Source organism: Aquarana catesbeiana, linkage group LG04, assembly GCF_042186555.1.
Source record: "Aquarana catesbeiana isolate 2022-GZ linkage group LG04, ASM4218655v1, whole genome shotgun sequence".
Classification (NCBI taxonomy): Eukaryota; Metazoa; Chordata; class Amphibia; order Anura; family Ranidae; genus Aquarana; species Aquarana catesbeiana.
Window position 1 is genome coordinate 313,163,326 of NC_133327.1, and position 25,923 is coordinate 313,189,248.

The 25,923-nt window shown below is 40.0% G+C and overlaps 1 protein-coding gene across 4 annotated transcripts in view; it reads right to left on the reverse strand.

Annotated features, from left to right (window-relative positions):
• The window catches only part of FILIP1 (filamin A interacting protein 1), a 234,768-nt gene that overhangs the window by 31,166 nt on the left and 177,679 nt on the right, over window positions 1-25,923 (reverse strand). For 3 of the 4 annotated variants that reach the window (XM_073626815.1, XM_073626816.1, XM_073626814.1), the window contains exons 3-4: window positions 22,385-22,558; window positions 13,763-13,941 (exon numbers count right to left, since the gene is read on the reverse strand). In XM_073626815.1, the coding sequence (XP_073482916.1) occupies window positions 13,763-13,941; window positions 22,385-22,558 (353 nt within the window). Of the gene's footprint in view, window positions 1-13,762; window positions 13,942-19,240; window positions 19,299-22,384; window positions 22,559-25,923 lie in introns of those variants that run through there. The other variant, XM_073626817.1, reaches the window with a different exon arrangement.

The window sequence follows — 25,923 nt, forward strand, 5'->3', positions numbered from 1 at the left end:
GCAGGTCAGGAAAGGGAGTGGGGACGAGCGAGCGCCCCCCCCCCTCCTGAACGGTACCAGGACACATGCCCTCAACATTGTGAGGTGGGTGCTTTGGGGCAGGGGGGCCCTGCACCCCCCCACCCCAAAGCACCTTGTCCCTATGTTGATGAGGACAAAGGCCTCTTCCCGACAACCCTTGCCCAGTGGTTGTCGGGGTCTGCGGGTGGGGGGCTTATCGGAATCTGGAAGCCCCCTTTAACAAGGGGACCCCCCAGATCCCGGCCTCCCACCCTATGTGAATAAGTATAGGGTACATTGTACCCCTACCCATTCACCTAAAAAAGTGTAAAAAATAAAAAGCAGTACACAGGTTTTTAAAGTAATTTATTAAGGCAGCTCCAGCGTCTCTTCTGATCTCTTCCGATATACAATGTACAACATACTCATTCACATAGGGTGGGGGGGCGGGATCTGGGGGGCCCCTTGTTAAAGGGGGCTTGCAGATTCCGATAAGCCCCCCCGCCCGCAGACCCCGACAACCACCAGGCAAGGGTTGTCTGGAAGAGGCCCTTGTCCTCATCAACATGGGGACAAGGTGCTTTGTGGTGGGGGGTTGCAGGGCCCCCCAGGCCCAAAGCACCCACCCCCTATGTTGAGGGCATGCGGCCTGGTACTGTTCAGGAGGGGCTCGCTTGTCCTCACCCCTTTCCTGACCTGCTGGGCTGTGTGCTCAGATAAGGGTCTGGCATGGATTTTGGGGGGACCCCATGGCGTTTTTCCGGCGTGGGGGTTCCCCTTAAAATGCATACCAGACTGAAGGGCCAGGTATGCTCTTGGAGGGGGAACCCATGCTGTTTTTTTTTTTTTTTTTAATTTGGCGTGGTGTTCCCCTTCAAGATCATCAATCATCAGAGCGCAAGTCGCATGCCAAAGTCGGATCATTTAAGACGGCGATCCGACTTTGATCCAACTTCAGTGATATTCAATGGGCTGAAGTAGGATCAAAGTCGGACCAAAGTAGTGCAGGGAGCATTTTCAAAGTCAGACCGACTTGTGTCGGACCAGTTAAGACGGCTCTCAGGGAAACATTGATTTTCATACATCATGCGACATGAGCTCCCAATGGCGTTTGTCGTACAAGTGTGAACTCGGCCTAACTGCTAAGAAGTTAGATGTGTATATTTACCAAGGAAAAGGTTGTCATCACATTAATTCTAAATTCTTAATATGAGAGCAAGAAAACATGTAAGTGCTGCCCATAACACCTAATCAAACTGATATCACATGACAGGTTACAGTGTGACTTGTTCTGGAAATCAGTTTTCTTTTCATTTAGATTCTTTAAAGCTTAAAACAGAACTTCACTCTCTCATCAACATTGACTATTTTTAATCCTTATGCTGCTAGCATTAGTAAATACATAGGAAAGTATATCACATTTATTTTTTATTTATTTTATTTTTACATCAGATTTTTACAGCTTTCTTTTTTACATTTCTTCAGACTACTTCCTGGTTTTCAGGCCTAGACAAATGATGTCAAAGGATGTCATGCACACCAAGAATCTTCAGGTGGGGAAGAGGGTCTTTTTTCCAGCTAAGCACACTCTCCTGCATGCATGCCTGAGCTAAGGGCAAAAGGATTCTAGGAAGTAAATAATACATGAATCATCTGCCCTTACTCAAGATGGCCACAGCCAGAAATACTAGGGGGTGTTTTACAAAGTGATTTATCAGCCAAAAAAAAAAAGAACGGAGACATGGATGGTTGGGTGGGTTTGTTTTGAATAATAAAAATGCATCAAATAGTGTTTTTGGTTTGTGGTGCTCAGATGCTGTGTAGTTCTGCCTTAACTCTGGGAATTACACCAAAAAAAGCAAAACATCCTTGCAGTGAGGTCCCACATTTGCAAGGGTTAAATGCTCATTAACTCAAGTGATAGACAACTAGCTTTGTAATACTTACCATACTCCTCACTTCGGCAGGCTTCAGGCGACCACCTCTTCTCTCCGATGCTCCGGTTGTGGGTGGGCACTCGTTGTCCTCATATACAATGCAGGGTTGTTGGCCCTGTGTTGTATGTGATGACATCAGCCTGCAGCTGCTGACCAGAGTAGATGCTTAATCTTCCTGTATATCCTTACAGTTTTGCACCCTCAAGTTAGCAGGTGCAGCCCACCCTCTCCCTCCCTATCATTGACCTTACTTAGTTCATTCTTCAAGGTCCACAACATTGTTTATATTCCGTCACTGCTTTCTTGATCAGTTGTTCATGCATGCACAATTTAATCAAACTGACTGTTTTAAGACTAGCAGATGAATAGAAGCCAATCCGTCTACAAGCTACATAAATGTCTATTGGACTGAACTGCACACACGCTGACATCCGATTAAGATGCTGGCAGAGGAGTTGTAAAGAATGCTGCAGGCCTAGGGGCCTTGGGGGAAAATCTAGTATAGTGATTTGGTGGTGGTGGTGGTGGGGTTTTGAACTACTACTACTACTATTACTGCTAAGTTTGCTTACCCTTTAAACACCACTTCTAAGTGGTCTAATATAGTGAATAGTGGAGAAAGCAAGATAAAGAAAACGTGGAGTGATTGTCCATGGCAGCCAGTCGGAAATCTCCTTTATTGCTTTCATACAATTAAAAGGGAAACCCAATTGGTTGTTATGGGAAACATTTCCACATATGTTCTCATTTTCTAATTTTTTTGTCCATTTTTTTATGAATTAGCCCTACTGTTTGTAAGCAATAACACCATATGCACATTAAGCAGTGTTGGGATTCCTGAACCAGTATCATAATTGAGAATCCTTGTTTGATGAATCTTGCTGGAACATTCATATATTGTATACATCCACCACCATTAACATCAACATATTTAAACTGTTATAAAGCTCTGGGTTTGAATGAATGTTGTTTATGAGAAATAGCAGCATTATAACTACTATGCGGTCAAAGAAATAAAACATTTCCAAATCCTTGATGGAAATGACAGCCTTTTTTGGTAACTGTCAGATGCGTAATTTATGCTCTTGAAGGTGATAATTTTCTGTTCAGCTTTGGTAACAGGGCGTTTCTTGCTGGCTAGGAATCCTTAATATGCTATGTTTGAAGCTGTAAAACAGGCTTGTGAGACTTTTCTATATACATAACTAGGAAGGCAAAAACCATAAAATATATATAACATATAACAATATTCCACTTTATCCATATTATCTATCCTATACAACCACTCAGTGTGTTTAAGTCATAGTCTTTATTGAGATTAACAATAAAACCAATAAATTAACCCCTGTGGGAACTTATTACATATTTACAGAATAATATATATTTGCACATTAAAGTACAACTAAAGGCAAAACTTTTTTTTTAGTTTTGGATAGGGTGCAGAGGGATTAGAACGCTTCTTAGGTTATATTGCTGTCTTTGCCACCATTAAGGAGATTTGCCCTCTCTATTTGTCCTGTTTACCATTGTCATTAAAACTGAAAGTTAAAAAAAAAATTGGGGGTTGTCCCCAGATAAGTAACAGATCAAATCTTCCAATGTAGACACTAATTCTGGTGACCTAGGGGGTCCTCCAGGAATTCCCTTAATTTGCAGGGATTTCTTCTCACTTCCTGTTTGGCTATGGGACAGGAAGTGAAGGGAAATCTTCGCAATGGGACACAGATGGCGAAAAAAAAAATCTGATGGGGTTATAACCCTGCCTTCCTCTACCTAAAATGAAAAAAAAAAAAAAGTTTTTCCTATAATTCTACTTTAATAATAGTTTTGTAAAAAGTGCTAAATTCTTAATATACTGTATATAGTATCACATGCTATTCATAAATGACAGTGCCAGTGACAAGTAGAGGCGCACAGACATCATTAAGCATATATGATAGAGATGTTGTATACTGTATATGAGATACTAGGGTTGATTTACTAATAGACTAATGTTCACTTTGCAAAGTGAATGTTAGTATTACAGTGCAAATACATGGTGTAAGCAAGCAAGGAACTCCCATTGGGTCCAGTTGTGTTCCCAAACACCTGGGAGTTTTGGCCGTTCCTTACCACCTTTCTGATTTTCAGGACCTCCTATTTGAACCCAAAAGACCTTTTCACATAGGTGGCCTGATCAAGTCTGCCGGATCAGAAGCTCTGTGTAAGTCTATGGGCAGGCAGGTGTATATTCATGTGAGTCTGTTTGTGTCCTATTGCTTTCAAGTCTGTCAAGATCAGGAAAAATTTGAAAAAGACCTGCCTCTTTTTTTCTGAGCTAAACATGGCGATTTAGAGGTAGTTTCAAGCAAACAGATGCAAGTCTGTTTACATCTAGCCACCCATAGATCTAATATGGCCCCTGGAAAGTTTCTCTGTTTGTTAATCGGATTACACACTGAACAGACATATCTATTGCAAAAGTGACATTTGTCCTGTTTTTGTCTGTTCACAGAGCACAGAGATTTTACATAGGGTCCCTTAGAGATCTATCAAAGGGTCAGCTGGTATAATTCTTTAGCATCTACCAAAAACCAAATTATACATTATGGGAGAATGGCCCTTTAAAGGCTGTAAGTCACAAAACCAAACACCTGTTTTGTAGGCTTCTGATTGATAGTGCTGTTTTCACACTCTCAAGTGGCATATCACATTGATGACAGCTTGGATCTCTCTGTTTATCTGCACTACTAATGATGTCAGTGTCCTGCAAATAGAATGTAGCCTGTGAGTTTGGTACAATATGGCTTCTTCCATCAGACGTTTCCAGACATCCCAACCTGCAAAAGCTCAGGGAGGTAGAAAACTAATTTCAGGGAGGTGATGCTTCACGCCGACCCCCCACCCCCACCCCAATTAAATACAGCCTGATCAGTGCCAATTAAATGCAGCTATACCAATGCCAATTAAATGCAGCTATACCAGTGCAGACCTCTCAAGTCTCCCGCGACTCTCCCGCATTTGACAGTGGGCTCACGGACACCCATGAGTGCAGCACAATCTCCCGGCTGAGCATGCTTGCACTGTCAATCACTGCCACGGGAGGCGTTTGAGCAGCGGCTGCGAATGAAGCTCCCGAGCTCGGCTCTCATTGGTCCATGGGTGGTGCCTGTGTCAGCATAAGGAGGGAAGAGGGAGGCGGGCCCGTGCAGTGAAATCATTCCCATGCGTGCGCCGCGATTGGTTGCTAGGCTCGGCTAATTTGCCTAGCAACTGAGGGTATTGAGACGGGGCCACATGATGTTTCTACTCATGCGCAGTACATAGCCGCAGAACAGCTGAGTTTACGATCAGCTGTTGTCTGCGTAGCCGAGGCATGTTCATGTAGGTGAGAGGCGGATAGTTACATACATATAGGTTCCATGCTGCCAGTGTGAATGAGGTCTTACCACACATACATAAAGGTTCCGTGCTGCCAGTGTGAATGAGGCCTACGTTTTCCATAGTAAAGGTGTAGAAAAGTGTGCTGTTGCCAAGAAGTACAAAGGTGTGACTACACAGGGTGCTGGACAAATAAGGGCAGGGTTTCCTTGTACTGACTCTCATTATTATATATTACTCAGTGTCAGGACATAAGCTGCACACATGGCACACCGCGCTATTATTCCCCTCCTGTGACAATAGTATACACCCAATACTATACACATCCAGCCGCCCTCAGCTCCGGGCCATCACTGAACATGGTAAAGTCAGGGAGGACAAAAAAAGCCTGAGCCACGCCCCATCTTCTCAGCCATCCAATCACTGTCATACTCTTCTGTACACCTGCCTCAATACGCTCAGTTGCTAGGAAAATTCGCCAAGCCTAGCAACCAATCACGGCGCATGCATGGGAATGCCTCCCTCTTCCCTCCTCTCGCTGACGCAGGCACTGCCCATGGACCAATGAGAGCCAAGCTCGGGAGCTTCGCTCGCAGCTGCTGTTCAAACGCATCCTGTGGCAGTGAGTGACAGTGCAGGCAGGCTCAGCCGGGAGATTGCGAGTTGCGGGAGACTTGAGATGTCTGCATTTCTGACACAGTTGTTTAGCTTTGTGACATATTTGCTGTATACTGATCAGAATCCCAAAACTATACCTCTCACACGTGTACAGATAGAGATAGCGGCGCTAATATAAATTGTGTAAAATAATGGGTCAGAGCAGCATAATGCCTATGACCCTCTACTTATACATAAAAATAAATAATAGTGTCATGAAAAATATTATTTTTATCATGAAAAGAAATTTCTTTAACTCCCATATTTGCTGTATACTTATAAAACAAAGGAACCCTCAGGGCTCATTTACACCAGCTACGTTTTCTTGTGTCCTGGAGTGTTTTTCAATGCAGACAAATGCATGAACACAAATCCTTTGTTGTCTAGAGGACCTGTTCACAACACTGTGTCCTGTTGTGGTGAGAAACAGTTCTGAATGTTGCCTACATGATCCCATTGTAGATCTTATTTTGGCCTATCGAATGGGATCCTTGAACACAACAGTACAACACACATAAAAATGCATGTGGAACTGCATTTCCGAAAAACGTATCAGTGTTTGATATGAATAAGCCCTTCAGATATTTCCTGTGGGATATACCATGGCCCCAGTTTGGATTCTGCATTGTGGCCCCATGGCTTTTTTCTAATGGCCTTGTTTCTTCACACAAGATTCACACCGCTTTCATTCAAGATTCACACATTTTTCCAACTGAATCCTATTAGAAAAATATGTGACTCTTGGGTAATAGCTATGTGAATCTTTTGTGAAACATTTATACAGTAAAAAGACCTCTACTGTAAGTCTGAACAATATTTTTAATAACTAATAATCTATTTAAGCCAAACCAATTGGACACATTTGAGTAAGACTTGGCAAAATTTCAGCTTAGCGATAAATTACTTTCAAGTCCTACTGCATGAGAGAAAAAGATGGCAGCACTCTCAAGAATGCTTCAAGAAATCTGTTTAGACAGGCTTTCAAGCTATTGCTCATTACAAAGCATGACCATTTCAACGTTCTAGATTGAGGAACAGTGAAGCTCACAGCTGAAGTGGATGTCTGCCATAGCTTTGTGTATGCTATCACATAACTGCAATGGGACGCTTCTTTAGCTACAAATGAGTAATGACATCCTCAAAAGATAACATCATTATTTTGTTGGTACAAAATACTTATTATAATGTTATATAAAGTAAAAAACAAAACAAAAAAAAACGAAATGCACAACTGAACACCTACTGTGCTGCATGGCTGAATTGCATAAGGTGGGCGACAAAGTTTTCGCAACTTGCAGTTCTGCATATTCTGTACAGCTGACCAGCCACCTTTCGGTTTTATGGCATGTTTTGAATGTTAATATATAGGTGACACACATCCTGAGCTTTAACTTCATGTAAGCCCATGTAAATACCTTCTCACATCCACCCACTGCAAGCCTGATTGCAACCTCCATCTGCCATGTTTATAGAAATATTTTGAAAAAAATCACTATTATTAGAGAGAGAGAAAATATTTTATGACTTTTGTAGGAGTACAAGTGAGCTAAAGGCTGATTTTTTAAGTAATTTGTAAGTAACATTCACATTCCCTACATTTACCCACTGTTAAGTTCTCCAGCAGAGAGACCAAAAAATACTTAGGGCTTCCAAGTATTGAAGAGCATGTGTCCTTCTCCCATAATGCAGTGCTTGAGCCCACTAGCCAACCACCAAACCCAACCAATGTGAGGAGGAGCACATGTCATCAGCCCTGTGTAAACTCTAAAGGCACTCAACATGGAGTTTTCACAGGATTGGCACAGTGGAAGAATGAAGTGGAGGGAGATTACAGGGAAGGGTTATATAAATAAATTTGGGGTGAGCGTTAAAGAGACTTTATTCAGAGCAACTTGCCAAGGTTTCTTAAATATTTAAAATGTTAATTTCTTCGCATATAGTAAGTATGCCAATTACATGTTAACAATTAATGTAATCATGCTCAGAAGAATTGATGCCATCGTATTACAGTAAGAAGATTAAACTGTCAATTAAAGATCATGCTTTCAGTGCTTTGTAACTCCCTAGATAGGAATTTAGTAAATAAGCTTAACTTGACAGGCACTGCAAATTTAATAACTCAAATTATGTCAGGAACACTAACTGAAAGTTTCTGTTACATAAAGGATAACTTTGCTTTTAAAATACATTGGCTATTTTTTTGTGTACAGAGACACCAAGCAAACATACCCCCTTATACCTGCATTTTCTTTATATTGTTGTTTGAAAGGCATTGGAACAGACCTAGAGCTATGAAAAGACTGTTGTACAGCTTAGAAATCAAACAGACCAGAACCAAAGACTACAAAAAGACATCTGATCCACAAATTGTAGCTGTACCTATTTCATTCAATGTCTTTAGTGCCAGGACCATGAATCGTGAAAGCACAAATGTAATCACTGTAAAAAACAGATCACGAATTGTAGCAAGGCTGCCCCTGCATAAGTTTAGCTAAACCCTGCTCATGGCCATATCTCATGTACTTCAGACAGCCCATTCTGGATAGCACAATCCACAACTCAAGGGACCCTTGATGAGTTCCTTGTTCTCAGTTCTCTAAATTCAGCCTGTCTTTTCCCTCAGCAGATCATTGGTCCACTTTAAAATGTTTTCCACATATCTATGTTTACTGCTGGGGCAGTATTGTACAATTAACCCGCAGAATAGAGTAAATATGTATCATTGGCAACAGCATGTCCTTCCTGTGAATGGTGAATTTGGCTCTCCTGGCCATCCACTAGTAGAATTTTCTCAAAATTTTTTTGATTTACTAACTTAGTGTAACAGTGTATGTGATTTTCTGCAGGAAAGACCATTGATTCCAAAATTTTATGTTAAAAGCAAACAAAATTTTTAAGTACTTTAGAACAACATTTGTCAAGTCATCAAATGTATGGGAAATTTTCATATGAATGTTTGTACAAATGTTTGTTGGAAAATGGCCAACTTACAGATTAACCAATTAATTTTCTAAGTGTGTTGCTTTTAGGGGCTATTCTGTGCAGAAATAAGCATGTCTCACTCAAGTCTTTGCTCTTTCATGGTCCAAAACGTTTTTGCAAACTACACTCCAGTTATGCAATATAGCCTGGTCTAGGACCTGCCTTGGACTGTGATTGGACAGTGAAGAAGCAGCAGTACTAATGAGATCATCCTTGTGCTCTTTTGACATAAAATTACCCTAAGGCTCCATTTACACATGCATGGTGCAAATTTCCCCTCTGTTTTCATTGCAGATTTCCAGAGAAGCTGTTCAGTGTTTCAGCTGTGAATTCAGATATGGTTCAGATGCAAATTTTCGGAGCTGGAAGCCACCGGCAGGAAGTAAAGCGCTGTTTCTTTTTCTTTTTTTTTTCTCACCTGCAAAAGTAAAGGCATAATGTGCTAGTATGCATTGCATACTATGGTGAACTTAGGTGCAAACTAAGCCCTCTTTGCCCCCGCTGGAGGCCGTATCCATCTTTGCCTTTCTACCTTCTGGGTCCACAGACTCCGGCTGTGTGACTGGCTGGAGTCGCATGACTTCACTCCTGCTCATGCGCACGGGTGGCCATTCCTTCAGAGCACATGCGTCAGGCTTGGAAGCCTCTTTAACAATGGGTGACTCATTAGCTGTCAGTGGGGTTCCAGTACAAAAATGTGAAAAAACGTTGTGGGGGAAAAAACAATAGGGGCCCTGATCCCCCCCCCCATGTGAATGAGTATGAGTTACATTGTACCCCTACTCATTCACCAAAATAGTGTCAAAAATAAATAAAAACACAGGGACAATTTTTGACAATTCCTTTATTACAAAAAACAGAAACAATGTTCCCCCCGGTGTAGATCCAGGGTCAATCACGCCAAATGCTAATGAAATGAAACGCTTTGTTAAATGGGGCTTCTAGTTTCCGATAAGTCCTCTACCCTTAGACCTCCACAACCAGAGCACAGGGTTGTGGAGAAGAGGCCTTTGTCCCCATCAACATGGGGACAAGGTGCTTTGAGGGGGGGCAGACCCTCCCTGCCCCAAAGCAACCTCCATGTTCAGGGCAAGTGGCTTGGTATAGTTCAGAAGGGTAGGCTGCTCACTCGTCCCTCCCCTCCCTTTCTTGGCCTGTAAGGCTGCATGCTCTGATAAGGGTCTAGTATGGATTTTGGGGGGACCCCACGCCATTTTTAAAAAAAAATTTGGTGTGTGGTTCAATCATCCAATTCAAATATATGTGAACAGAGCCTTATACCTCTCAAATGTACTCATTGAGTTGCTTAATCAAAATTGTATTTAAAAAAAAAGAAAACAACAATAATCTACGCTATTTATTTCTTTATTTGGAGTGTTTCTTATTTCTGTGAATTAACTAAAACCAGAGCAGTCAGAATGTGGAGAAGCTGTGCATAGTAATCAGTCACCTTATATCTTTAGCTTTTTCAGGTAAGCTTTACAAATGAAATATAGAAGCCATGCATAGCTGCTCCAGATTCTCGTGGTTCCAGTAAATATCACTCAGGATGTTTCAGTGAAAGAACAATGCAGCTTAAAGCAGACCTTCGGTCATTGTTTGAACTTTCCATCTATTAAATCTTCTGCCCTTGTTTTAACTTTGGATAGTAAAACATTTTTTTTTCTGACAGTAAATACCTTATATAGCCCACTTCCTGTTTATTGTCTGGTCATTAGCCTAGGCTTATGACATCATGCACAGCTCTCTCTCTCTCTCACTCTGGTCAGCGTTTGCCATTAAAGGAGGGGGATTAGTCATAAGAGGGCCAATGAGAGCTGCAAAGCTGGAGGTATGCCAATGTGTGTCTGTGTAAATCCAGCAAGTGAACAGGCAGCAGCTTCAGCTGTTAAAATAGTTTCAGCCAGACTTACTGGAGGGAGATTTCTGCAGCATATTTGGCAAGTACAGAATCACAGTATATATAAAATAATATGCAAAGTGGTTGGAGGGAAGCTTTAGAATGGCAAAGATGTATTTATTACAAATTATGTGAGCAGACTTCAGTTTAATCCTGCAATATGTCAAAACAAGAATGGGGCATGATAGGCTCTTTGTCTAATGTTAGTAGTATGGCTAGGGAAGAACAGTTTGGTATTCTGAAACAGCAGTTGGAAAAGTGTGTATTTGATGGTGCTTAAAATCTAAATGGGAGCTATAATGTAGTACAGGCCAAAAGAATGTTTTGTAATTCTGTATGCACATTGGTGCTATGCTCACAACCTAATTTGGTGGTTACTGATGCCACATTGTGTGCTGATCCAGTGAAATTATTCTTTGGACTCCTAGAAAAAACAGCTGTCTTTTTTTCAGAGTAATACAAATGTTCTGAACGAAACAGGTCTACTGTCAGAGTTAAGGGAATGATAAGCTCTCTAGACTTAAGAAAATGGGTCAAACTAGATGGGGGAGCAACGAGCAGCACAGGGGTTGATTTACTAAAACTGAACAGTGCAAAACCTTGTGCAGCTCTGCATGGTAGCCAATCAGCTTCTAATTTCAGCTTGTTCAATTATGCTTTGACAAAAAAAACCTGGAAGCTGGTCTATGCAGTTTCTGAGCAGAGCTGCAGCAGATTTTGCGCTCTCCAGTTTTAGTAAATCAACCCCATTGTGTACATGTTTGTTTCCACTGTAGACCAATCAAAGGAAATGTATTGTATACTGTTATGCTTTACTTTTTGGAACCCATTGCTGAATCCCCTACATTTGACAGCAAAGCTGTGATTGAAGCCAAAAGTTTGCTTCATGCTTAGATATGATATGAAACCTTGCTTATCTCATTCTTGTTTATGCAAATCTTTGATATTACTAGCCCAGTTTCAGGGTGCCTCCAAACACGTGGATTCAATTATTTACAGCCATGGCAAATGGTGCAACTTCCCAAATATCAAATTACGATGGTCAAGAATTTATATATAATTCTAACGATAATGCTGGAAGCATTTGTCACAAAGGCAAGCTGTATCCTTCTGTAGCATTCTACTAATGCTGCAATTAAAAGCCATTTACCACAGAAAAGGTTCTTCGGGACAAAAAATATTTCGAGAAATTACAGGATGAACCTCTTTCTAACCCCACTGAATCATTTCCATTTTAGGTTTTCTATGTAGTCATTGATCGGGAGGAAAAAGTCTCCAAAATTGAAACTTTGATTTGTGATATGTCCTATTTAGACCCCAAATGGTTCAGTCAGATCAAAGTTACATTCCAACAGAACCTTTGCAAACTGTAACAAAGTTGGCTGAGGTTGATATTGTTCAATGTAAGGCTGAATTTCTTAGTGTCAAAGCAAAATATCAAGTTATAATGAAACCATGCCCTCTGTAATATCTCATTGATGATTTAGCTGAGAATAAAGACCACACTGATGTGAAACATATAGCATATGAAAACTGTCCTACTTGATGATGTAGGATTTTGTTCAACCATAACTTGTAGTCTGTTGCATGTACAGATTTTTTTGCAATACATAAATTACTTCTTACTCTTGTATGCACTCAAATGTCTTTTAAAACAGTTTTCTCAAAGTTAATCATTATAAAAAACAGATTAAGGTCTTTGCTTGGATCGAATCTTCTGGAATTCCTCATTTTACGGAACATAAAAAGGGATATCAGCAGAAGTTTAGTTTAGGATTACATCCTTAATAATTTTTCTCATTCGTCTTCCTGTTCTACAAAAAAATCTTCTTTAAAGCTAAATACAAAAAGCCAGCAAACAGAAAATTAAAGGATAACAAAATCCAGTAATAAGTATATCTTAAAGATATTACAAAAAGGGTAAAGGTTAACTTTGTAGCTGACATTTTTTGGGTAAAGTTACAGAGCACAATTCATTACTGTCAACATCTTTAGGACTGGGTAATGCAGTGAATTTAGCTTTTTACCACTAGTCATGATCCTCATCATATTTAGCGACACTTGACTGATAACATCATTAATAAATCTGCTCATTCTCTTTCATATTCACTACGGGGACATTGGAGTTGACTGACTAAACCTGGGGAGGTTTTTTGTCAAAGCTTAATTGAACAAGTTAGAAGCTAATTGGCTATCGTGCACAGTTTCACTCTCCAGTTTTAGTAAATTAACCTCATTGCTACAGTCTAATGAACTAATGTCAACATCTTGAGGAGCGGGTATCCCAATAATTTCAGCCCTTGTACCCTTGGCCATCATCCTCATTATACTTCAGACACTTGCTTGACCAATTACTGTGTATTTTCTGTCATCTATTTCTTCTGCTCCATTTAAATCTGATGTTGTTCACTGAGCACAAATATTCAGAAATCAGATAGAATAATGTGACTGAATATATTTTCATTTTAGTGTTATAAATACAATGCAAATTATATATTTTTTTACATTAAATCATTTTATCAGAAATAAAGAGAATGTTGTTGGAGGAAGACTAATTGTGTTGTACTGAAAAATGAGACAAGTTGGTGAGGTGGGCCTCCAAAACTTACTTTGTCTGGTCAGACCCAGAGGTACAATCCACCCTTGTAGACATATATTCATTTATTTAATAGTACAGTGCAAATAATGCTGCTGTGCAGTAACACACACGGTAACTCAAAGAGTAAAGCTGCTAAAGGCAGTTTGTTCATTGACTGATATTGGGTTACTTTACACCATTGCTCTTTATTACATACTATAAGTGATCTCAGGCACAAACAATATAACAGTTTCAGGAATAACGAAAAGGAAAGTTATTGTGCCTATTTAGGTCATATTTAGACACACAGAATAATTTTTATGTTAAATTGTTCTTTAGCGTACTCACCGTTCACGCTCCTGCTCCAGCAAGTTAGTGAAATCGTCACTCTTGTTCATGTACTCTGTGTGTTTCTTCTTCTCATTATCCAGTTCATAAACAGTTCTGCGGTGACACTTCTCTGCCAGAAGAAGCTGCTCTAACATGCGTCTGTAGGTTTCTCTCTGCTTTTCCTCAAGTCTGTCCAGCTGTGTAAATTCAATTTAAATATTACATTTAAAAACATATCACATGCTTATAATTTGCTTTTTATTAACATGCAATGTTATTAAAGGCTCCTTCAAACATCATTGGGCTTTGGTGCATTGCCTGACGCAGTCTCAACATAAGAACAAGGCAATTTTTTTGAATGTCCTAATTTTTCAGTTGCAAAAAAAAAAAAAAATGGAAAGGTCTGGTGTCACCCGCAAACAACCACCATCCCAATATATGCAACAGAATACAGGAAATCACCCTGGGACTTTAAATGAGGTGAATGTGGTTAGCCAACAATTGACAAAGTAAATGTAATCTCAAAATTTATTAAAATTGTCATGCAAACATAAATAAGATGAATCATAGCCAAGCCATTGAAATTATACATACAATAAAAAATGTCATTACACGTATCATGGTGTAAAATGTAAATTGCAAAGTACACAGGCATGAAAAGTATCCCAACTTGTTTCGCAAGATCGTGCACGTTTCATCAGGGGTAGATGCGTGTATAGTACATCTGTAGGGGGTATAATGAACCAAATAAATATCAACACAGAGATGGTATTGTGACAATTAGTCAAGAGGGTCCAAAACGCATGGCCCTATACTCACCGAAGGCTGGATCAGACTACCAAATGCTGAATACCCAGAAGCGGCAGTAATGAGCATCTGACTCGGGAGCTGAGGAGGCAGAGGAAAAACCAACCCAACAGAGCACAAACGGGGGGGGGGGGCAGACATGGCCAGGATGGGGGTGTGTGTCACCAAAGATCTCCCAGTATCCATTAATAATGTTAACTGAAACATAAATGCATATATATCAATAGATGCTGTCATAACAGCATAGAAGTAAAGTAGTATATGATATACAGTAAGTATGTATACGCATGAACCAATCTGGTTCAATAATGGTATGGGCTTACAATCTAGGGGACAATAGAAAAAAAATAAAAAATAAAATGTGTAGATAAAAAATATGACAAAAACAGTGTGATAGAGTGTCCCACATAGCATGTATCCAAATCCATGTCAGCTACAATAAGAATATATGTATATCAGTTGGTACTTTACCAAGAGAGTAACCATGAAGTATACAATGTAATGAAAAAAAAAAAATATATATATATATATATTTATATACATATGAACCAATGTTGTTCAAAGCTAGATGGACTTAGAAACTCAGAGATAGTGAAATAAATGAGATGAATGTGTAATGTTGTGTGTTTTTGTGAACCATGTGAGTGAACATAGTAATGCGTGAGACAATTTATATGGCAGACCATGCTAACGTTAAGTGCTCAAATGTGAAGGGGGTAAATGGATGATTAGCATCTATCAAGGATTGTGAACTCACCTTGAATGAAGTGAAACTGCTGTGTGTGAGTGAAACAGGAAATAGGCAGTGACAAACACATCTCAGCCATGACTAGCCCCAATTTATATCCCCAGAGGGCCCAGTGAGCGATGCCTTCAACGCTATGTATGCGTGACAAGGCACATGAACGCGAATGATGCTCACCGCCAAATGGAAAACGCCTCCGCAGATGCTCTCAGTCACACATGCTGACATACCACGCAACAGCAAGCCGATGCCCCATCCGCGGACGTCACCCGGTGTGGTTGCATGGTGCTTGTGTAGGTGGCCTCGCACGTCCGAACAGGGCAGGGGGGACAGCAGGAGGTATGATAACCTCCCTTGTACACATCGCAGCTCCCAAGCCAGACGATCACCAATGCCACCAACAGGGAACAGCACCAAGAACCTAGATCAGCCCATGGAAGAATTGGTACCTGAGTGTTGGACGAAATTGCTGAAAGGGCTACGGAATAGAATAATTGTATGTAATGAATAATTGGCTAATGGTGGCAGCAGACCAGGTTTCAGCTAAATGGGTGTCTTCCACCCGGGTTTAGAAAAAAAAATAATTTTTCAGTTTCATTGAAATAAAAAGGACATGTTTTGCACAGAACATCTGGATTCACTGCAAGATTTCACAATGTGCCGAAGCACAAGGTAATAGCAAATAAGTCCAAAAAAAAATGGAAAAAAGTTTTAAAATGCACCGCAAGGTGTGTAAGAAAAAAACACTGCCATATGGTACAACTATTAAATCTGGAGAGCTCAATCAGCCCCAAATATCCCATTAGTGCTTCAAGAAGAAGACTTGCTTGAACATACAGCTGAGTGACATTTACAGTATACAAGTGGTGTTACATGCCAAAGGATATGGATTTGTTTTTTTTTTTACAGTCTTGTGATTCACACAACTCTGCTTCAATGCATACTGTAGGATGTGACAACTTTAATATCCTGGTTCAGCTTTGCAGCTTTCTGTGTCTGCCCCCCGCCCCAAAGCATCTTGTCCTCATGTTGATGGGGACAAGGGCCTCTTCATCACAACCCTGGCCAGTGGTTGTGGGGGTCTGCAGACGGGGGGCTTATCAGAACCTGGAAACCCTCTTTAACAAGGGGGCCCCCAGATCCCAGCCCTCCCCCTATGTTAATAAGTATGGGGTACCCCTACCCATTCATGAAAAAAAGCAGTGAAGTGTGACAAAAGACAAGGGACAGTTTTTGACAAGTCCTTTATTAAAACTGTCTTCTTCCCCCCTTCTTTCTCCAGTCTTCTTCTCTAGCTTCTTCCTCCGGTCTTCTTCTTCTTCCTTTGGTCTTCCTCTTCTTCTTCCCCAGCTTCTTCATCCAGTCTTCTTCTTCTTCTTCTGGTCTTCTTCTTTCTCTAGTCTTCTTCATCTGTTGTTCTTCTTCCTCCTCTGCCACTCCCACCGCCAACCCGCTGAAAATAAAAAACGACCCTCCTCTGATGCTGCACCCCACCAATCTGTCTGCTTCAATGTTGCACATTTCATATATAACTATGGCCATTGGATGATGTAATCCGGAGACCCCACCCCCTTGTGACATCATGGACCCCATCATGCCCCGGGCGGTGACGTCACAAGGGGCCGGGGTCCCTGAATGACGTCATCCGCCCCATCACAGCATTGGAGGTGGTTAGTTTTTTATTATTTTCTGCAGGTCGGCAGCGGCGGAGGAAGAAGAACACTGGAGAAAGAAGAAGACCGGAGAAAGAAGCAGGGGAAGAAGAAGACCGGAGGAAGAAGTGGGGAAAGAAGAATACCGGAGAAAGAAATGGGGAAAAAAGAAGACTGGAGGAAGAAGTGGGGAAAGAAGAAGACTGGAGGAAGAAGCGGTGAAAGAAGAAGACTGGAGGAAGAAGCAGGGGAAGAAGAAGACATTTTTAATAAAGTACTTGTCAAAAACTGTCTATTGTCTTTTGTCACACTACACTACTTTCTTGGTGAATAGGTAGGGGTACAATTTACCCCATACTCATTCACATGGGGGGGGCCAGGATCCTTGGGGCTCCCTTGTTAAAGGGGCTTTCAGATTCTGATAAGCCCCCCGCCCGAAGACCCCCACAACCACCGGCCAGGATGGTGTGGAAGAGGCCATTGTCCCCATCAACATGCCCCAAAGCACCGCATCCCCCCATGTTGAGGGCATGCGGCCTGGTATGGTTTACTCATCCCCTCCCTTTCCTGACTTGGTGGGCTGCATGCTCAGATAAAGGTCTAGTATGGATTTTGAGGGGGACTCCACGCCATTTTTTAAAGAATTTTGGTGTGGGAGTGTCCCCTCCAAAACCATGCCAGATCCGAAGGGCCTGGTATGGATCTGGAGGAGAACCCCACACCATTTTTTTTTTAAGGAATTTTTTTTGCCGTCAGTTATTTTTTTTATTTTTTTTTACATTCAGCTGTCAGTGGGGAAACCCACTGATAACTGATGACTCATCGGTTGTTAAGGAATTGGCGGCTGGCTTCTTTGCCCTCTTCTTAGCAACTGGCTACATAAGGTAAATGTAAAAAAAAAAAAGGAAAAACGCAAGTCCTGGGAAAATCGTGCTAAAAATCGCTGTAAAAACGTGGTTAAAAAAGAAGAAAGCACAGCAAAAGCACTGAAAAAAGGCTCAAAAGCAACATGCATAGATGTGGATCAAGCCTAATACTAAGCTAGGAAACAGTGAAGTTGGTGATGCAGTTTCACACAGATGTGATTCACAAAGTTAACAGAAGCTTGGAATTCAGATTTAAAACGTCTATTCAATTTATAAAGCCTTTAGGAGCACTTATGTACTGCCTTTTTAAAATTGAATTTAAAGTATAACTAAAGGCAAACTTTTTTTTTAAGCTTTGGATAGAGTGCAGAGGGATTGGAACACCTGTCAGTTTCTAATGCTGTCTGTGCCCCCGTTAGGGAGATTCACCCTTTCTATTTGTCCTGTTTACCATTATCATTGTAAGTAAAAGAAAATCCCAAATTTTGGGTTGTCCCCAGAAAAGTAATAGAGGGGAATGCTTCCAATGGGGACACTCGTTCTGGTGATCTGGGGGCCCCAGTGAATTCCTTTAATTTGTTGGGATTTCCTCTCACTTCCTGTTTGGCTTTGGGACAGAAGTTAAGGGAAATTACCACAATTGGAAAATCTGACAGGGGTTATAACCCTCCCTTGCTCTATCCAATATTAAAGAAAAAAAAAACAGTTTTGCCTATAGTTCTACTTTAAAGCAGTATTAAACCCAAAAGGAAACATGCAATATTTTGAAGCTTACCTATACTTACAAAGTGATGGGTGTATTCGTTTTCTTTTTTTAGGCTTTCTTTATTTTATTTTCACTTGGTGATCTAGCCAGGAAGTCTGTTTTTCAACAGAACAAGCTGTTCTGTAGATATAGCAGTTACAGGGATGAAATAAACCATTTGCCACTGACAGGGGTGCTTACAATTATCAGCTTTTATTTATGTAAAATGTTTTGTCCCAAAAGGAAAAAATACTGTTTGCTGTAACTGCTTATAGTGTGTTAGCTGGAGTTTGGCATCAATTTATTAGCGTATCTAAATTTGTTAGTTCATCTAGCACTTCCCTCCCCTGAAATGTTGCTGTCCAAAGGTGCCCCCTGTGCGCCTTCATCCATTGTGGGGCACTCTAATATAGGGGATGTATTACTGGCCAAATCACATGGGGAAAACAGGGAAAAAATGCCAAAAAAAGAAAACTAATGCAGCTACCACATCTAATGATTGACAAGCTGTAATATATTTCATTTTTGGTTTTATGTTTAATACTGCTTCAACAACAAAGGCCAGCTTATTAACAGACTTTGCCTATTAAAGTGATATTAAATGCTATTTTTTAATCAAAATAAAAAAGAGATTATACTTACCTGGTCTGTGCAACAATAATGCACATAGCGGTCACTCACCTCTTCTTTGCCTGTCCCCCACTGGCACGGTCTGCTTCTTCTTCCTTCTTACGCAGCCTAAAAAAATCACCAAGGGAAATAGTAATTGAAAATATGTGGTGGTAAAACACAGAATCTGATGTAACTATCAATCCTTTATAAATGATGTAAGGTTAGCAAACTTGAAAACATTGAGAAACTTTCAACATGTTGTTGCTGCGTGGTAGTGTTCTTTTACTTTGATGTCTTTGTGTATTTTTCCATATATGTATATAGTAAAAGAACACTACCACGCAGCAACAACATGTTGAAAGTTTCTCGATGTTTTCAAGTTTGCTAACCTTACATCATTTATAAAGGATTGATAGTTACATCAGATTCTGTGTTTTACCACCACATATTTTCATTTACTATTTCCCTTGGTGATTTTTTTAGGCTGCGTAATTTATATCATTTCATGCAGTTTTGTAGTTTAATTAAATTTATTTTATTTTCCCTGTAACCCCCCCATTTCTTGTTCTATATTCCAATAAATGAAAAAATATATATAGAGAGATTGGTTCCCTGCAGTGTTTGATGATATAAGGGTAATATTTCCTTTGTTGGCAAATCTCTACACTCCCCACAGTTCAGTCACTGCCCACACTTTTTATTCAATTATTTTCAAGTAATGCAAAAACCAATACAGCTTATACAATTGTGACACATGTCATATTGTAACTGAATGTTATTTAAAATTACCTTTCCTTTTCAATCTAAAGCACTGTAATTTTCTGAAAAATGCAATGCAATATTCTTGAAAACGTTCTGTACACAGATGGTGTACAGAATGTCCCCCAAAAATTTAATTTCCTGCTTGTTGGATTGGCTTACTGGTTTTCCCAGAAGTCTACACTAAGATACAACTCAGATTTTTTGGTATCCCGTGCAACAAAAATGTAATTTTGTTCAGATACTTCCAAAGGAAAAAAAAAAACACATCTAAGGGATGCAGAGCCTGCCACTTTCCTCATTAGGGCCCTGCAGGTGCAGCACTGCCACTCCCATACAGATTCACTCTGTCCATGGACACAGACAAACAAACAGCTATTTCTTCAGAATAACAAAAGGTAGGAATCTGCAACAAAGTTTGTTAAAATCCTTGTAATGTACATGGTTCACCCACAGAGGAATATTTTTTTTCTCAACGAAAGTGGAGTTACTCTTTAACCTCCCTGGCGGTATTCCCGAGTCTGGCTCGGGTTGGATTTTTTATACCAAAAGCGGTATCCCCGAGCCAGACTCGGGCTTGCATCGCAGGATCCAGGAAGAGCATACTTACCTTGTCCCCTGGATCCTGCGATGTCTCCCCGCTGTGATCGGCGAGCCGCTGTGTCTCGCTCGATTCACAGTGCCGAGCTCCGTTCCCTGCGAGCGTTGCGACGCACGGGGACGGAGTTCGGCGGTAAATTCAAAAGTGAAACACACAGTATAGATACAGCATACTGTAATCTTACAGATTACAGTACTGTATCAAATAATTACACATCCCCTTTTTCCCTAGTGGTCTGCCCAGTGTCCTGCATGGAGTTTTATATGTATATAAAACTGTTCTTTCTGCCAGGAAACTGGAGATTGTCCATAGCAACCAAAACTGTCTCTTTACATCAAAAGTGGTTTTAGAGCAGCTAGAAAAAAGCGATAATAAATTAGAATCACTTGCAGAATTGAGCGATAGTGATTTGTGGGGAGATCCGTCATCAAACACTAAAAGTAACGAAAGCTAAAATTCTGCAACTGAGCAAATTTCAGTGTTTTCGATTTGATTACATTATTATATAATTTTTATTATTATTATATTATTATTTGTTATAATTATTTATAGTTATTTATTATATTATAATTTTTTATTTCGTTTTTCAAACTTTATCATACCCGGGATGTCTACTAGACTCTTGTTTGGACAGATTTAAGTGAACTATTCCTAAGAATTACAGGCCTACAATATAAAACGCCAAATTTCTGTGCAAAATAATTGTACCGCTTTCAGCACCTAAAATCAGAAATAATCATACCGCCAGGGAGGTTAAGCCAAGCTAAATATTGGCATTATAAAGTCATTTTTGGCATGAAAGTTCAGCTAATGCTTTCATTTTTAGAGGAACCTACAATTATTTATTCATGCAATAAATATATTGTCTTTTTTTCCTCAAGAATTAGTGATGATGATATGAAAAAAATAATAATAAATAAATTGAAATTATTACACCAAAAGCTATCAAGGATTGCAAGCCATGTCGTTGTACTGCTCATGTATCTTGTTTAATTAAAAATAAATAATTTCACACGCTAAATATTGTTAACATATCTTTTCCATTGTAAGCAGCTTTCATTCCCAGTAACATAACAGAGTCACACATTACATATATAAAAAATTGCAAACCACAGTAAGCCATGTTCAAATCCCCCTTCTGAACTCGGTCCATGATTGAGTACACTGGCTTCTTATGTGGACAGCAGGGTGACGTGAAAGGATTAAATGCATGGCTTGGTGCAATGGGGTAGTATCATTATTCTGACACTAGTAAGCTAGAGGCTGTGAAAGTGTCATACAGTACATGGAGTTTTCACGGCAGCTTCTCATTTACTTAAAGGGAAACTAACATATGCCAGGCCACTGGCTTGCATATATTGAAAAGGTTTTATCAACGTGTACCCTGCTATATCTGTTTGTATTTATATATTTAGTCAACATATTTCACATATTTTATTTTTCTTACAAAGTATGGAAACAATTTTTTTATACAGCCTATACAAGAAGATATATATATATTTAATGACAGTATGAAATAACACAAAATAACATTTGTTAATATCTAAAGAAATTTACAAACACAGATAGATAGATAGATAGATAGATAGATAGATAGATAGATAGATAGATAGATAGATAGATAGATAGATAGATAGACCAACTACATGCATGAAAGGTAATGAAAAATGTAGATGACAAACAACTTGATAGCAACAGTATATAAATAAAAATGAAATGAAAGAAGAGGTACCAAGGAAGAGATATAATGAGAAATGTACAAAGACAGAGAGCTCTGTCATGAACAAATGACAGTAGACATAGTCAAAAAATACCCTTAAATTGGTCTTATCTAACAGTAATAAGAACATTACCTCTGCCATTGGTTTTTCATACACATCTTCTCCTATGGATTTCTCCTTTGCCAGAAGAGCATCTCTGTGCAGTACCCTCAGTACATCCTCCGGAGCTGAAAACCCATAATGAGCTTCCAAAACTTCGGGTTTAGTTTTCTCTGTCTTTAGCATATGGATAACATCCTCCCTAGCCTGTGGGAATGTAACATGATATGATTAGAGAAGCTGCAGATTATATAACACATGCTTACATCATTCCTGATAAATTGACATTTGGTATATGAGCTAAAGCCATCGGCTGGTTCAACGGGAACCTCTCTTCTGTAATATACTTCACATTGCCAAAAACGGATTGCTCATGTGATATTACATGACATGTTGCTAGGAAGCATCTGTGTGTACAATCCATACACAACTCTCCACACTCTTCATCTCATCAAACCAGAAATCTAAATCTAAATGTTACACACCTTGCAAAAATAATCAAAATGCATGTAAGCATAGTTTGTTATCAACCATAAATCAGCCCCACCTTCTTTAGTATTGAAGACCACCTGCTTCAAAGAGGTTTATAGCCTAAAATAATTTTGTGTAATAAAGTTATGGGGTAATGGATGTTTTTCTTTAAATCCATAGATTTCAGCAAGCCAAGCCACAATTTTCTTGCTGGTTTATGATAAGTGACGCTTGGCTAATCCAGAATCAGTCTGTAATCTAGTCTTTTGGGAAAGTTCAGTAACAGAGTTATAAAAGGAGATCCCTAAAAGGATGTGACAATTTGCAAATTACTGTACACCACACATTGCATGAAGTAACTGCGTTATTAAAGAATTGTAGCCAAAATATAATAGAAGAAATACATTTCAAATGGCTTATTCTGCAGCTCAGAGATGTTCTTAGTGAAGCCAGAATTACGAAATCTAGCACTTTAAAGCTTTTCTCTATCCAAAGCCTTTTCTCTAGTGTGAAGAAGGACTAGATGCCCTCTTGGATTGTTACTGTTATCTAGGGCTTTGTTAAATAAATGTTGCCTTACCTGCTGTCCCAGTGACAGCAGTGTACAAAATACAAAGTTTTGGCTGAACATACACTTTAAAATTGAACTCTAGGCAGATATAAAAGACACAAATTAAGGTAGGTTTGAGCTCATTACTGTGTTGCTTCTCATTCACTGTTTAGTCATAGTTTAGGGGCAGGTACATGAGATAACCTGTGCTGTGTAGAGCTCTATCCAAAACTTTTTCTCTAGTTTTTGGTAGTGCGTGGAAGGATTAGAGCCCCTGTTATTATTATATTGTTATGTAAAGGTAATCCCGTGAGAAGGAAGTAGCAGCAGTTGAGGTGGGAGATGACCAGGGAGTGAACTAGGCGCTTTGTGGGTGTTATTGGTTAGGAAGGGGCATATTTTGGAGATGCTGCAGAGGTTGAGACGGAAAGATTTGGAAAGTGTTTGGACGTGGGGCCGAAAGGATAGTTCAAAGTCCAGGGTTACACCTAGAACCTTGGCATGCGGGGACAGGCTGATAGTATTGCTATTGATCTTGACAGAGAGAACATTTGCAGAGGCACATGGGGGAGGAAAAATCTGAAGCTCACTTTTGGATAGATTGTGTTTGAGGAAGTGGTGTGACATCCAGGCTGATATGTCTGTTAGTAAATTAGTGATACATGAGGAGACTGAAGGAGTGAGCTGAGGGTTAGAGTGATAGATTTGGGTGTCGTCAGCATAGAGATGGTATTGAAAGCCATGGGAGGCTATTACCTGACCTAGGGAGGAGGCGTAGATGGAGAATAAGAGAGGTCCAAGAACAGAACCTTGGGGGGCCCCGATAGAAGAAGGGAGAGGAGAGGAGGAAAGAGATTGTAAGTGACACTAAAGGTGCGGTTGGATAAATAGTATTAGAACCAGCGAAGAGTACAGTCACAGAGATCAAAGGCGTGGAATGTTACTGTTCTCTTGGGCTTTGTTAAATATATGTTCCCTTACCTGCTGTCTCAGTGACAACAGTTTACAAAATACAATTAAAAAAATAAACGTTTTGGCTGGACATACAATTTAAAGTTGAACTCTAGGCAGATAACACAAATTAAGGTAGGTCTGAGCTCCTAACAGTGTTGCTTCTCCTTCACTGTTTAGTCATAGGTTAGGGGCAGGTACATGACAGTCTGTGCTCAGAGGAATGGATTAAATCATACTAGTCCTCACAACTAGCTTATACTATCTTGCAGAGACCTAAGAAGATGGGCAGTATGGGGTCACTGGACATACAACTCTATTATAAGGCAACTTTATTATAAGGGAATCAGCACTTCTATGTTTCCTCTAAACTGTGGGTAGTTTTGTAAAAATTTATGTTGGGTAGAAATATAGTCCATACTCCCTGGATTTTACATGAGTTTAGAGTCCTATCTAAAACCAGATTGCACACCATTAGCTTTTTTTCCCAGCCACAGCAGCAAGGGAAAATGCCAGCAGAAACCAAAAGTTCCAAAATCCTTGTCACTTCCAGGTCCTTACTAGCTAGGGGAGATCAATGAACAGACCTTTGCTTGCCCCCCCCCCCCCTCCCCACTTAGAAACACCCACCTAGCAAAACCCACCATGCAAATCCCATTTGGGATGGTGAAGCCTGGGAAACATGACAAGGGGTGATGGCAACATACAGTATACGTTGGTGGAAGCAAAATGGTTAGAAGCCCATCCTTTTATATGGCTTATTGAAAGCTGAATTCTGAGGAAAAAAAAATGGTACCTTTGCAAACTTTACCCTTGCAGTGGGCCCCCCTCTTTTTCATGTGTCTGGTCCCCATAAGCTTCTACCCTTTACTGCCTGACCGCTGCTCTTTGACATCATTTCGTACAATGTAGCACCAGCAGTCCTGAATTGTACTTAGGGACACTGAGGGCCTACCCAAAACTGGGAGCATCTAATAATATGCCCTTATTGATCATTCCATAACCAAAACTAGTGGTTTTGTTTTTCACCTCCGGAATCCAGCTTTAGACAGGACCATCACTGCCTCAAATATGTCACACAAAACTTATTAGCATTCAGGCGTCATGTGTATGGGGCATTAAAATACTGCTCTTCTAACTAATCCTCAGTGTGCTCTGACTATGATACACAGACCTGGTGTACAATTTTGTTGGTGTGTCTACCCCAATTTCCCAAAGTTGAACCCACCTAACATTACTTTTGTTGATTATACAGTATATATTTACATATACATTATATGGAAGTTTAACCCCTCCACATCCTGAAAGAGTGATCAGGCTGCTGTATAGCCGTTTGGATCACTTTAACATAAAAAGATCCAAAAAAAATATAACAGGATCATGGCTACAGCTGCAGCCATGATCCTGGTATAAACACTTAAACTCGATAACGTACAGGTACGTCCATTTGCGGGAAGCTGTTAACGTGCAAAAAAATCCTAACACTAACTATTCCTAAAAACATTGCCTTTCACCCTCCTCCAACATATCCTGCATATCCTGTGTAAAAAAGATCTGTGTGCTGTCCTTTTATTAATCCGGTGCTGTTCAGTCACGTGAT